The following is a 14,921-nucleotide window of genomic DNA, read 5'->3' on the forward strand; positions in this document are numbered from 1 at the left end:
TGGCACTTTGCTAAGGCGCTGGCAATGCTCTTGGTGCTTGATGTTTGTGCAGGATGGGGTTGCATCAGTTGCTCAGTACTGTGCAAAAGAGTGCGCTGCTCAGGGTGGCTCCCAGTGGTAGTTAGACACTGTTTTGCCAAATCAGGTGCAGAAGCGTGGGGGTAAGGTCGCTGTAAATGCACTTAGTCCCCAAAGAAGTATCTGCCACGTGAGGATTCCCAGCTTACACTGTGCAGTGGGCAGTATTTTCATTCCTGTTATGCTTTTCATCTTATAGCAGTGCCTGTTTTCCTGGTCTTGGACTTGTTGAAGGCTTTTGTCGTTGTCATTAGTTTACATGTTTATGGCATCAGTAGTGAATATAAGCAGATTATTGGCTATGAAATGCTCACGTGTGTCTTAATAGTTGCTGCAGGTGATTGGTGACTTGTTATTGGGTACTGTGATGGAGCGATCATGGGCTTTGAAAGCAACCTTGTACATCCTGACATGCAAGCTAGTTTTGAAGTGATCTTTGAGGCTGTGCCGGGCGTGGTTCGCTGGGAAGGAATGAAATACGTTGGCACAAGCACAGGGCAGACTTCTGGGAGGCGCTCAGCATTGCCTGCCTTTCTAGAAACCGTGTTCCTCTTAAAGTGAGCATTTCTTAGAGCTGGGATGTAGTTTTTCAGTATGGGGCATTTTCCATCCTTAAGATCTCAGAAGTGTGAGTTAGAAAAGAATCACGGAATCATTTAAGTTGGACAAGACCTTTAAGATCATCGAGTCCAACCATTGACCTAACACCGCCAAGTCCACCACTAAACCATGTCCCTAAGAGCCACATCTATATGCCTTTTAAATACCTCCGGGGATGGTGACTCAACCACTTCCCTGGGTAGCCTGTTCCAACGCTTGACAACCCTTTCGGTGAAGAAATTTTTTTCCCAATATCCCATCTAAACCTCCCTGGCACAACTTGAGGCCATTTCCTCTCGTCCTATCGCTTGTTACTTGGGAGAAGAGACCGACCCCCACCTCGCTACAACCTCCTTTCAGGGAGTTGTAGAGAGCGATGAGGTCTCCCCTCAGCCTCCTTTTCTCCAGGCTAAACAACCCCAGCTCCCTCAGCCGCTCCTCATCAGACTTGTTCTCCAGACCCCTCACCAGCCTCGTTGCCCTTCTCTGGACACGCTCCAGCACCTCAACGTCCTTCTTGTAGTGAGGGGCCCAAAACTGAACACAGTATTCGAGGTGCGGCCTCACCAGTGCCAAGTGCCAGTATCAAAAGTGGGTTCTTCTAAAAATCTGAAGTTCAGTCCTCTCGGTTCAGAGGAACTGCCAAAACCAGCCTGGTCTAAAGTCCTCACTATTGGTACGATCGTGAGTTGCTGCCAGGTGTTCTACAATGACCAAGTAATCTCAGAAGGAGAGGACTAAATTTATTTTGGTTGAGCAGCTGATTTGAAAAACCTTAGGAAGTTAGTGAGGGTTCAGCTGCAATGCACTCTTAGTGAAAACGTAGAAGTTATGGGATGATTTATTTTGTTTAATCCAAAATTCATCAATTAATTTTGGGCTTTTTCACCTGTTTCTGGAAAATCTTTTTATTTAAGTTGATTTTAAAACAGGAGAAAAGTCCAAATTTTCTTTTGAAAATACTGAATATTTTGTCATTTTTAAAGTGAGTTGTCTTTGGATGTTCATATATCCGAACACTTGACTTCAGCCTTATTTCCCCAATTTTTTCTTCTCTAAAATTGTTTACATTTATCAGCATTTAGGAATAATTCCATGCCTTGTGAAAACCTTTTTTTCTGTTCCTTAATTTATTCATAATAAACCATTATTTTTCTCATTCTTACAGCTAACAAAGATTGGTCAGAGCGACATGAGAAATAATTGTCTGATATTTAACAGGAAACTTCTATAGAAACACTGTGCTCCTCTTCCTCAGACAGCAGTCTAGATAAGGATTTTTTTTTTAACTGTTGTTCCTATCAAAACTTCTCTTTTCAAAATGAGTGTCATCCGATTTGTAGAAGGTAAATCTGAGAGACTTGAAGTCTTTGCTTTATCTCTGCCACAAGGCATTTTGCAGTCAAATGCAAGTTATGACTGTGTAATACCGTCAACGTGGTGATCTTCTTAATGGCACATTGTCCTCCCTGAGTTTGCATCTCCAGCCAGGCTGGCTCCACCTCGGATGTGGTAAGCCTGCCTCCTGAGCATCTGTATTATTTTAATAAATCAGCTTTTGCTTGATACCCTCTTTTAAAATGGTTGCTCTCTTCTGTGAGCAATGCTTAGTATTATGAAGCCTTTCAAGAAACTCAGAGAAAATACAGCACGGGTATAAAGTATCATTTAGTCCAGTGACTAAATTCAACTCTTGGGAGCTGCTGACTAGGACCAGTCCAGGACACAACCCTGCAGGTGCCTTTTGGGATAGATCTAGTGTCCTACTGAACCAGTGGTAATTAATCTTAGATTCAAGTTTTCTACCCTGATTTGTGCTCTCTTACAAAACAGTGCTACTTACAGAGCATTTCTTTGGGCAGATTATGATAATACTGGGTAAGATGGTGTCAAAAGCTCAACCTCTTCTCCTTTCCCTTTGCCTACAAGGACCAGTGGTGGTCTTGAACCTGCTGAGAACGTTTCATGTTGGCTGTTACCTATCTCAGTGCTGTGTTCTGGGGCTCACAAACACTTATTTAATCCAGTATGTCCTGAGGAACTGGAAATTAAGAGGGGCTGGTATAGAAATCTTTGGCTCCTGCTAAAGTGAGTGTTGCATTTGCACTTTTCCGGTGTGTTTTAAATCATTTTTACATGCCCCTCACAAACTTCCAGCTTATTGCTAGCGACTCTGATACTGTCAGCCAATTCATCCAACATGCTCTAGGACGAGTTTAACCATCCTAGTGAAAACATTTCATTTAGGTCAAATATCTCTAACCTGTCCTCTTCCTAGTCCAATCTGGATTCTTCCCATTGCCGTCAGGAGAAAGTAGAAGAAAAGGTGCAAGCAGGTTTCTTGTCATCACAGAGAAACATTAAACGTTGTTTGCTTGTGCATTGGACAAGCTTTTTCCTTGGCCTTCCTCTTACTCCTCACATCGTTATAGGAAAGTCTTTCTTGTTAGCCCTTTTGTATGTCCTTTGCTAGTTGTATCTGATTTTCTGCCTCAACCTTTCTGATTATGACCCTGTGTTCTTGTCTTCTTGTGCTCTTCCTCTTATTTTCAGCTGGAGGATGGCAAGGTTGCAGAAGAGCCTGCAATTCTGCCAGATTGGTTTCTTGCTGCTCTTCATATCTTTGCTTTTTATTGCTGCAGTTTGCGCTTCTGCCTTAATAGGGTTTAAAAAACTGCCAGTTCTCCTGAACTCGTTTGCCCTTAAACTCATCTCCTCTGGGGTCTCACCTGCCGGTTCTCAGGGTTCACTGAAGTCTGCTTTCTTGAACTCTCTTGTTTTTGTTCTGCTCTTTCCCTCCCGTCCCTTCCTGGGAGCCATGTGCTCCGTCCTTTCATGATCACTGCCACCAGTGTTTCTTCACCTTCATGTTCCCCACCAGCTATCAACATCAATCAGCTGATCACTGGACTAAATGATACTTTATACCCGTGCTGTATTTTCTCTGAGTTTCTTGAAAGGCTTCATAATACTAAGCATTGCTCACAGAAGAGAGCAACTGTTTTAAAAGAGGGTATCAAGCAAAAGCTGATTTATTAAAGTAATACACAAGTGATTGGGGAGGGGGATGCACTGCCCCACTGAAGAATACACCTTCTTCGCAGAGGTCTGACTGCCAGGGACACTTTGGTAATGCTGGCAAATAATACTGGTAGATCACAGGTCTGTTGAGAATGCAAATAAGGCTGGATTGGAGGCAGTCTTGTTAGCCGGGGGAAGAGCGGGAGCGAGCTGGGAGCTCCCCCTCACGTTTCGTGCAGTCTTGCATCACTCCACGGTGGTGGGGTGCTGTGGCAGTGGTGGCTTGTCTCTGCAGTATCAAATCAAACCTGTTTCACACCTGGAATCTCTAATAAAATAAGGGTTTTCTGATGTGTGTGGTTTGGGGTGAGATTTTTTTGTGTTATTTTTGGAAGGGAAGGAATACCATGCACAATTACCTGCTCAAGACTTGAGTAGCTGGTGAGGCAGTTGATGCGGGGGGTCACAGAGCCTGCGGGGGAATGGGAAGGTGACAGTGAACTTCTGTCTGTGCCAGGGACTGTGAAACAATCTCATCAGCCACAAAACATTGCTTTTTCCCCCCATTAGAAGAAAAACTGTTTTTTTGCCAAATAAGCTGCTCTGTAGATGTGACCTGGTATGTTTATTAAACAGAATGTGTTAAAAATTCAAGGACTGTTAGACACTAATAATTAATAGCTGTCCAGCATGCATCAGGAGCCCATTGATTTTTCTGCCAACTTGCTCTATTAAATATACAAGTTACAAGTTATGTAGTTAAACGTGTAAGAGTTTTATAAATGCCTTTTTATAGTTGGCATTCAGAAAACTTTCCATGTTGGCAGACAGGAAAAAAAAAAGGGGAAATTCAAAAAGCAAAGCTGTTTTAGCCTAAAGGATCTTTGAGATGGTAAAGTAGTTTGAGAGCAGTGTTTGAATCTTTGCTCTTGAAGTAGATGGAGAAATGTTTGGGCCAAAGGGCTGTTTTTATTGATGCCAGGTCTAGACTTTGTTTTAGCGCTGTCAGTCTGGAGCTGCAGGTCTTTCTCACTTGGAGAAGTCAGTGTGAGTCTTTTGTCTTCAGCAGGCACTGCACCAGCCACTTCATTCTGAGAAAGTGCTTCCCTCTGTCTTTTCTCCTTTAGTTAAATGCTGGGCGTCATGTCCTAATGCCTGTGTAGCTGGAAGGCTGAATATGGCAGGTAACCTCACAGTCGTCTCCATGGCTGACCTCCAGGGTTGGAGAGCAGTAGAGGAAACAGATCAGCTGGTCAGAAAACAGAGTTTCAGGAGTATATATTGCTTGATCTTGTTTTCTTGTCCAGAGCTATGTTAATCCAATAATGCTATTTTGAAAGACACTGCAAAATATGCTGCTCTTCTGTTAATAAATTATTCTATGAGCTGCAGTAGAATTGGTAGGGGAAAAGTGGATGAACTTTTGTAGCATATTTTGGAAAAAATCAGGAGAAGATGGGGAGAGAACAAGGAGGTGAAAGCACAGGAATTCATTGATCTTCTTAGGATGATACTTAAAGGTGGAATTATCCCTGTTCGATACCAATCTAAGTGCAGCAAGGTTAGTGGGAAATTCCTCTCACCAGGGAGAGGTCTGTGCCCTTGTACAGGCTCGCTCTGTGGTGTGTTTGTCCAGGTGCGAGCGTGATGGGTACCACAGCAGTTGCTGGTAATATTTCATTGTGCTGGTCAGGACGCATTTTTTCCCAGATGACTTACAATGGCTTTGTAACATTCTCTCGTGCTAATGAAATAGGGAGAGGGGAGAAAGTCCATGTATCTTCCAGGTGCTTGGGTGGATTTGCCTGGGTAGCCTTTTTATGTTTTTGAAGAAAACAAAACATGGGTATAGCGGTCCTTTCCAGGTAGGCAAGGTTGGCTTCCTAACCCAATGTGACACAAGCTGTCCCTCAGATGGAAGATCAGTGTTTTTTATCCTGCAGTCTGCTTGGTTCAGAGAAATTAACACTTTATTTTTATTTTTTTGCATTTGGGTTTCAGTAACGCAGTAGCTAGCAGATCTCAGAAGTGATGGGAATCCCCTATTAAGTAAATCTAGGAGATTAACTAGATCCACTAGCAATGCATCTCCGGCATACTGCAGACTTCCTAGTCTCTTCATATAGTTGGAAGTAGTCTGCCCTCATGTGTCTTGTTACTAGAGCATTACACAAAGCTTGGGTTAGAAACAAATCCTGTCCTTCTCGGGGTGGCAGTTGGTACCTTTGCGATGGAACTAAAAATGGCTTAGGACCTTCCTTTTCTAGTGCTTTGAGCAGCTGTGGTCAGAAGAGGAGGTAGAACCAGTTTTCCTTTCTTTTACAGAGGTCTTTCTGGCTGCAGAGCATCATTTTAGCTTAGAAATCTTCTACCTGTGATTCATAATAGGTATGTTAAGTTTAATATAAACTGCAAGGTCCCTTCTTCCTTCTGGGGAGACCAGAGCCTGGAATGAGAGGGGTATGAGAATGGTGTTCGAAGATGACATCTGAAAGTTGTGTCAGAAGCAGGATATTGAGAATTTCTTGTTGCTTTTTAATAATATTAAACAATGCCAAAGTCCCCAGGGCGACAGATGGGTTCTTCCATGTGTGTTACAAATGACAGTGAATAACTGTCTCTTCTTCCTTCAGACATCATACAAATCCAGTGGGCACGGAGTGGCGATGGAAGATGGACCAACCTGAAATGATCTTGCAGGAGGCTATTGAGAACCATCAGAATATGATCAAGCAGTTCAAAGGTAACTTCTCCCACTTCCCTGTTAACGATGCTTTTGGAAGATAACCAGCAGTAGCATCTTCAAAGCGTAGATGAAAATGTTCTGGTCATCTGTGAAATGCTGGGAAGGAGGCATGAGATTTATAATATCAGAAAAACGGGTAAGTGAGAAGAAACTTTGGTGGCACACTTGCTGTTTTCTGAGATGTTCTGCCTTGTTTTTCACGCTAGAACATGAGTCAGCCATTGGGTATCTACTGCTGCCTTGAGGGAGTAGAGTGGAGTTGCCTCTTGTGCATCTTGGTAGTTCTCATACCATTTTCCTCGGTGTGCACGGAGGCTTCCTCAGTGGTTAAAGCTGGCTTTACGGATGATAAGAAACCTTGATTCTTATGTAAAAGTGAGGGCAGGTAGAAGGCAAAAGGAATCAACCTCTAACCTTACAGGAGATATACTGCCCAGCTTTAATCCCCTGGGAGCTTTTGTGTTAGCTCTGAAACTTCTAGATTGCATTTTTCTCATTAATGAGTGAGCAGTAGCATTCAGGGTATTATTATTTTCAGGAATTATTCAGTACATCTGTTTGTGACTGAAGCTGCAGTTACACAACAGCTCTGAAAAGTCCTGTATTTTGCTTCCCATAGGAACTCCTTGTGAGTTTGTTATTTATTCATTATGTATCTATATATATAGATGGTTGGGGTTTTTCTTTTTTCCCCAAAGCTGATAAACTTGGTTACTCTGCCAAGGTCAGCTTTGTGTGCTGGGAGGGCTGGCCAGCTTGGCAGGACAGGTCTAGGACTCTGCTCTTCCTAACTGACAGCAGAGGCTGTGCGAGCTGCAGGAGTAGAATGAAGCATCCATAAAATGTGCAAGATGAGCCTTAGTCTTGGCTGTCATTTTGGGAACCAGTTTGTTTATGTTGGCTGTGCACAGAGAGAACCCAATGGATTAAAATGTGACAGGCAAAAAAAACTTCTGTCAGCAGAGCAGAGTTTCTCTGTCTCATTCACTGGAGTTATATAATAGGTGGAAAAATAACTCAAGTTAGGGCCTCAGGAGCTTCATTTTCATCAAGTGGCTGGTTTGAATCATCTCGCAGTCTCGGACCAGCAGCTCCAGGGAAGCCAGTTCCCTAGGAGCTCCCATGCTGAACTGGATAGGGAGCAGCCAGAATAACCAACTCTGCCTGTTGCACGCATGCAGTCTGGTGGACTGGATCACAGCTCTAGAGCTCGTCCAGGAGAAAGCAGTGAAGGTGCTGTAGTGGGATAGGGAAAAATGGTGTTGATTTGGTAGGGGAAGCTTTCCTTGGGGAAGCGGTAGCAAGGTGAGAGGAGTCGGTGGAGGAGGTAGTTGGTGTCAGTAGTGTATCTTCCTTCAGACTAAGCAAAGCACAGCTGTTAGTGCTCGAGGCAGGGCAGCCTGTAAGGAATTGCAGGTCTCATTCTCTAGCCTTGCTGTTTATTTTGCACTGCAGCCATGTGGGCAGTGTGGGGAGAGTGCTGAGTTAAGGCAGGATGCCTGCAGCAGTGCTGCCTGACTGGCTGGGCCAGAGCTGCTGCAGAGTTTTATGGCTGCCTGTTAAGTCAGCTGGTGGGATGCCGTTGCCAGCACAGCAGGAGTTTGGGTACAGGTGGTTTGCATGAGTAAAGAGCATGTAGGATGACAAATCTTGTCTGGAAGGCTATAACAGCCATAGAAGACTGTTACAGCTATAAACGAGAGTATTCGTGTTAAACGCTTAAGGCACTGAGCACTTTTCAACCTCTACTCTTTTATTCAGTTTATTCTGGATAGCCAGGCTCTTAGACGAGTTGAAATGTAGCTGGGCATGCTGAAAGGATAGTGATCAATAGCTCGAGGTCAGTTTGGTGGCTGATAACAAGCAGGGTACTTCAGGGGTTGATCCAGGAACCTATGTTGTACAACATGTCCATCAACAGATGATGGGGATGATGATGCTGAATACACCCTCAGCAACTTTGCAGGCGATACTAATTTAGGGAGGGTGGCAGGCACACTCAATGGCACAGCTTTACTTCAGTGGGACCTTGAGAAACATGAGTATTGGGCCAATAGATGCATGTGGAGTTCGGCAAGAAGTGGAAGGTTCTGTGAGAGCATTACAACCCCATGTCGGTCCATGCTGGGAGACCCACCTGCCATGGTAGAACAAGGGACAACAGACTTGGGTTCCTGTTTGAGAGGTTCAAGTTAGACAGCTTGTTCAGCGAAGGTGGTGCCCAAAGAGGTGGGGGACCCTCCAACCTTGGAGGTTTTCAAGTCTTTTAAGTAAAGCCATTATCACCCTGTCCAGTGTTGGCAATTGTCCTCTCTGAGCAGGAGGCTGGACTAGAGACCTGCAGGAGCCCCTCCTAACCAGTAGTTCTGTGACTTTTGTTATGATTGTTAAAATTGAAAGTCTTAAACAATAACAACACCCCTCCTTTTTATGAGGCAGGACTTGACTCAAAATAGTCATTTATATTTGCTTAGGAAGAAGCCACATGTTGTTTAAAGTGATGACTAGATCTGCATGCAGCTGCTGATGGAGTATCGAGGGTACGCTTGCGAAGGCAGGGATTGTTCTCGAGCTGTGCAGTACTGGTGCAGTGTGATGGAAGTGTTGCCCCTGTATGGCAGAAATGTGTGTTGTTTGCAGTAAAGAAAGGTGAAAAGCAAAAGTTATTCTGCAGATGCTCGAAAGCCCTGCCTTCTTCTGAAAGCTGAGTGCAGGAATCTGTTTAAACCCAACTTCAGACTAAGGAATAACCCCCTCCTTCCCTTACTGTTCCCTGGTGCCTTCCCAAAAAGGGTTGGGGAGAGGGAAAGCTTACAGATGGACTTGGCAGCATCTGAAAATATTTCCAAAGTGTCGAGAGGCCTGTAAGGACGCCCCAGTGCTCTCTTTTTGGAGCTTATTTTCCATTAAAGAAATCAATAAATATTCCCTGAAACTTGCATGTGCATCCTCAGCACAGTTACACTTGACCTGGAACTGTGAAAGGAGAAAGACCAAAAAAAAAAAGGTTCTGGACTAGAACTGTGCTGCAAAGTGGAAAAAGAAAAGATGTGTTACTTTTTCAGAGTGATAGATGGCAACATGCTTCCTGCCTTGGGAGCCTAAAAGCAAAAGGTTTATTAAGGAGAAGAAAAATCAGTAAGAAAAGCCCAGTAGCTCACTGTTACATTTTGTGAATTTTACATTGTCGCTTCCCTGAGGTGCATGTGAAAATATTGTTAGAGTAGAATCGGTGAAAGCAAAATTGAGTTGAAACACTGTGTGGTAAGCTGAAGCCAGGGAGAGTTAAAAGATGCGCAGTGTCTTGCAGGACAAAAGTCCCCTGCGTGCCGTGCCAGAGCTGTACTCTGTCCAGGTTGGAAGTGCCGCAGGCAGAAAACATGACTGTCTACTTCCAGCAAACTTAGCAGCACTCCATAAATAGTAGGTCGGATTTTATTATGATTGATTTTAAAAGAAAAAAAAACCCACCAAAACCCCACAAGCCACCCCAAGGCTTGAGCAGTGCGATGGACTAGATTGCTTTGTCGAAGAGGGAGGACAGGTTGCAGCTGGGCTCTGCAGCGCTGGCTGGGCAGCCGCAGGGACTCCAGAGGAGTTCCCAGCAGGGTGCTGCGCATGTCTGCCGAGATGTTTGAACACTGACCCCCCAACGTAGAGCAGACCAGACTATTCGGGCTACTGGAGAAGAAAAGCATGGGGAAAATGTCTTAGCTAGAGAGCCCTCAAGGCTTTTGAGTGTCTGGTAATGCTGCTCAGATAATACCCAAAGCTATTTGAATAAATTGGTGCTGTTTCTAGTACCAGTACCACAGCTTTGCATTCAGGTATGCACATATGGACATCTCCCTGCCCCAAAGGAAATGGTGAGCTAATCTGATGCTTTATTAATTCCATGCATTGTAGTAAAAATGAGATGATCTTTGAAGGAACAGAAGAATTCTTGGAGACTCTCTATCCTATAGGATATCCTAAAGGATAGTCCTCTATCCTGTAAGAGTCTCTATGCGTGCTTTTAGAGATGATGATATGTCATCTTCTCTTTTATCGTTGCCATAGTTTGTACTGTTTTTGAAGACCGTAGACGTTAGTTAATGTCCCATAATTCTCTTTTAGAGTAATTGATGGAGAGACATCTTGCTGATAGGGAGCTAAGGTAGGAAAGTGTGAAGTAGTTTATTTGATGGATACATTTTGTAGGTAGTGGCTAGTAAATCTCTGTGCCCTTGCGAAGGGCACACACAGAATGGAAACATAATTCAAAAATAGGAGAGTAGGAGTCTCTGATAGTACAAACCTGGTTCAACTTGGGGAAAAAGGAAAAAACAAACAAAAATGCATGACCTGAACTAGGAAATCCTAAGTCTACCTGCGGATAAAACAGGTTCCTTGTCTCCCCAGTCACCCAGGCACTTGTGATGACTGGTGGACAGGTACTTGCAGAGGGGTACCTGAAGTCAACAACCAGCCTCTCTAGGGTGATGTGCCAGATGATGCTTTTCCTTCCCAAATTAAAGTGCACCAGTAGGAGAGCAGCTGGAATCAGCTTTTCAAAGGAGATGTGCTCATCAAAGCTTGGCTGCACGCTCTGCTGAGATCTGAGCTCGGCAGGAGCTGAAAGCTGTACACCACTGCCTCTTGCAGAGGCTTCTCAGGTTCCTACAGCTCCAAGCTCCTGCCACCTGTGTTGGACCTGCTGCATGCCATACAAAATCTGCCCAGGCTCTGACTTTGCTGAAGTTCACTGACTGAAGACAGAAGGAGGCTCATCTACAGGAGCAGAAGAGGTTGAGTGCTGTAGTGGGATGGCAGCCAAAAGTGCAGGAGAGTTCATGTGCTCCCCGGAATACCCACTAATCCTGTTTAGTTTATCCGTGTCTAGCTTGTGATTTATATGGTCAAATGATTGCATACAAAACCTATATCCTCCTCTGGAAGTGTATTTACTATACGCCAGATTTGCTGTAAACTGTTTTGAGAAAGTTACTCTCAAACTCTGTGATGTTGGAACTCTTTTCTGTCTGTTTATAAAGCTGGCAGAGTAATTATCGTAGTCCAATTGCAAGATGGTGAGAGAGAGAAATTAATTAATTTCAAAAATGACTTACAGTAGCTTTAGGAATGCAAAAGTTAGTCCTTTAATCTCTGTGTGTGGTTGAGATGCTTCTTTCTTTTCAAATAAAGTTCTCATTTAGTACTGTCAGGTTTCTGCGGAATAACCATTAGTCCTGTCACTTACTCGGGACTGAGCCTGGCTGGTTTAAAATGCACTAAGCTTCCCTCTGATCGCAAACCAGCTTTTCTATGTGAGGCTGAAGCAATATCCACGAACATCTCTTTTCATCGTGGCTTTGTAGCATAGCATGTAATTTTCTGTACTGCTTTAGCTCCAGCGTCTAGGCAACGAGAGGTGAGCTGAGGACCTGGTTTCAAACTCAAGTCTTTGTTGTTTGGTTTTTTTTTTTTTTAAACAGACCAACCCCCAGTCTAAAACCTCAGATATTATTCGAGTACATCAAGGCACGTCAGCGAAATGTGAAGTGACATATTTGGAACAAAAGCTTGTTTGTAGTCAGATGATTTCGTACGGGTTCCTGAGCACTTGGTCGGATATGGATGGGCTGGAGGAGTATTCGCCTCTCCCCTGCCCTCCTGTGGGTATAATAAATGTGACTCAGATTGGTTAAACCTGCAGATAGCATTTTCACGTGGATGCTACAGTTGACCTCCTTGTGTTTTCCTCTTCGTTCTGAAATGTCTCTCGCTGTTCAGGACGGTGTCATGTGTTGGGTTTTCTTTTTCAACACATCCTCTGTGGAGTTGCATTTCTTGTGGTTGCCAATATGGATTCAGGCCTGGTTGTTGGTGCTCTGCTTGGCGAAGTGTGCCCAGCTCCTCTGGGGAGCTGATCTTCATGGGGCTGGGGGACCACGGGGGGTCAGCAGCAGAGACAGACATAACCTGGTTTTCTCTAAGACCCCTGCTTGAAGTGGCATTAAACTGGCTCTTGTGTTTCTGTCTCAGCAGTCAGGCAGCATCACTGAGGTCTTAGCAATGGAAAGCTTGACTCAAATGTTACTAGAAAATTGCTTGCAGTAGTTAACAGGGCACACAAAGCCCCAAGCTCCATGTGTCTGGGTGTACGCTGTTTTGTGAATTCCTGCAGAGCTGGCTCAGTGGGCGCTGGCTGTGGCCTGGTGTCCCCTCTGGTTCAGGAGGGCTCCAGCTGGTTTTGCTCAGTCTTCTGTGTGCCAGGGTGTATTTTAGATATGGATGCATGGTTTGGGAGGAGGATCTAGTTGATTTAAGTCTGTTTTCCCTCTTTTTGCAGGCGTGTCGGGAGTAAAAGCAGATCGCTTTGAGGAAGCGATGACAGCAAAGCACTGCGCGCTCTCGCTGGTGGGAGAGCCCATCATGTACCCAGAGATCAACCGCTTTGTGAAGCTCCTGCACCAGCACAGCATCTCTAGTTTCCTGGTTACAAATGCACAGTTCCCAGATGAGATTAGGTAAGAGTTGGACAAAATATTTCCCTATTAAAACATTTGAGTGCTGACCTGTATTTTAATTCCATTTTATCGGTCATCAGAGTAAGCTCTGCATGAGCACTGACAATGGAAAAGCCCATTTGGCATCTATCTGACTTTAACCTTAATCTCCCCGTGCTCTTTCTCGTCTCTTTCTCTCCCCCAGTTTGATTTTCTTTTCTGTATCTCTTAAAGTGTGATTACTTCTGAAAGTGAAGAGAAGGTAATATAGTACCTCCCAGAGGTGTGAGGGAAGGAGAACAGTGAGTGAGCTGTGTTTTGTGCTTGGGGACACAGATAACTGGTGTGAGTGTTTCCAACAGCTAGAGCAGGAGACTGAACTCATAAATTGCCTTTTTGGTTTGTGTGCTTCTCTTGCAGTCTGATCTTTGCTCTAACTCCTTAAGACCAGCTGTAACGGCTCAAATCAAAGATCTATACAGCCCAGCATCTCCAGCAGGGCCCAGAGTGCAGGATAAGAACAGGTGAAAAGCGCACACTCATCTGCAAAAGTGGGATCAGTAGTTTTTAACCTCCCTCTCAGAGGGACTTGAGCTAAACATTCACAATTTTTTAATGAACTCTGCTGAAAGGGTCTTTACAAATGCAAAGAATCCCTGTTTCTGATGTTCTTGAGCATCCAGGCTGCTGTTAACAAAATCTGAAGCAATATAGCAAGGAAACGCAGCACGCAGAGCGAGCTGCAAGGTGGCTGAGAGCTCGTCAGAATACCGTTAGCTAATAACGCTGACAAATTCCAGCCCTGGAGTTACGTGAACGTGCTAGCGGAGCTGTATGCAGGGTGGTTTTGGTGCATTGCTCAGACTGTCATTTCAGCTCAATGCCTCTCCGCGTTAGCACTTTCTGGTAGAGCTTCCTTTTCACTTCCTTCTCGTGGTCTGAATATGGCAGTGAGAGGGGAGGGCATGCAATTTTTGAGTGAGTAATTATACATTACAAAGGCATTCCAAATGATTGAATAATTGTGTAATCAAGTTACTTTAAGTCATGTATTATGTGCCTGATAGACAGAAATTGCTCTTTCCTAAAAATAGCATTTTAAAAAGAGAGCACACACTATATTTTGAAGCTGCATTTCTTAGGATCTGCTGAATGTTTTTAAAAAGAAACAAAAAAAGAAAGTGATAAAATGCTAGTCTTGCTGTCTTAAAAATTGCAACTGATCTTTGGCTCATCAAAGCAAATGATTTGCTTAATATGGGACTTGAAGTATGCACCAAGCTCGCTTTTCCGTTGTCAGCAGAGGGGAGCTATAGTCTAAAAGTTAGTACTAAAATAGGCAGCACGATCTCCGGCATCCAGCATGCAAACGGGGAGCGTGGCCTGGGGTGTTCACTGGGTTTAGAAGAGGGGCCTGCTGGCTCTGCAGACCCCCTGGCTGAGTCTTCAGCGTGGTGCTGCCTGTGCCTTCCTCCCTCTTCTCCTCTTCCTCCTTTTGTATTTGGACTGCGGCTTCATCTGCCTCCAGGCACACACATGTTTTCATAAAGTGAAGGAGGTTTTATAGCACGTGAGCTCGTATTGAACCTGGCTCTTGTCCTCTTCCTCCTCTTGTTTCCGATTAGTGGCTGTGAACAAGAACCCTTGCCTATGTGTTTGCGTTTATGAGCATCAATAATAATAATGAGCAGATGCTTATTATTGCTCATAAGCAAATGCTCATTTCTATTATATTGATGTTTGTTCTTTGTGTCATTGACTAGGCTGTGTCCTGTCTGGCTTGTGAAACCACCTCATGGCTGGTGGCCTGAAGTCAGTTTATTGCTCTTGAGTTGTGCTATGCTACTTGGTCATGATTTCTGCCCAAGTTCGTACGTGGTAAATGCTGTGAACTTGATCTCCTGGATGCGATCTCAGCTGTCTAAGCTAGCTTGGAAATTACAACCAAAAATTAAGGAGGAATGTTGGAAAACCCGTCCTAGTACCAC

The 14,921-nt window shown here is 44.3% G+C and overlaps 1 protein-coding gene across 1 annotated transcript in view; it reads left to right on the forward strand.

Moving 5' to 3' along the window:
• LOC143168310 (S-adenosyl-L-methionine-dependent tRNA 4-demethylwyosine synthase TYW1-like) overlaps positions 1 to 14,921 on the forward strand; it is a 108,648-nt gene that overhangs the window by 41,076 nt on the left and 52,651 nt on the right. Inside the window, exons 11-12 of the mRNA XM_076354626.1 lie at positions 6,333 to 6,442; positions 12,777 to 12,954. Coding sequence (XP_076210741.1) covers positions 6,333 to 6,442; positions 12,777 to 12,954 — 288 coding nt within the window. The remainder of the gene's footprint in view (positions 1 to 6,332; positions 6,443 to 12,776; positions 12,955 to 14,921) is intronic.

This window comes from Aptenodytes patagonicus, chromosome 17, assembly GCF_965638725.1.
Source record: "Aptenodytes patagonicus chromosome 17, bAptPat1.pri.cur, whole genome shotgun sequence".
NCBI classification, from domain to species: domain Eukaryota; kingdom Metazoa; phylum Chordata; class Aves; order Sphenisciformes; family Spheniscidae; genus Aptenodytes; species Aptenodytes patagonicus.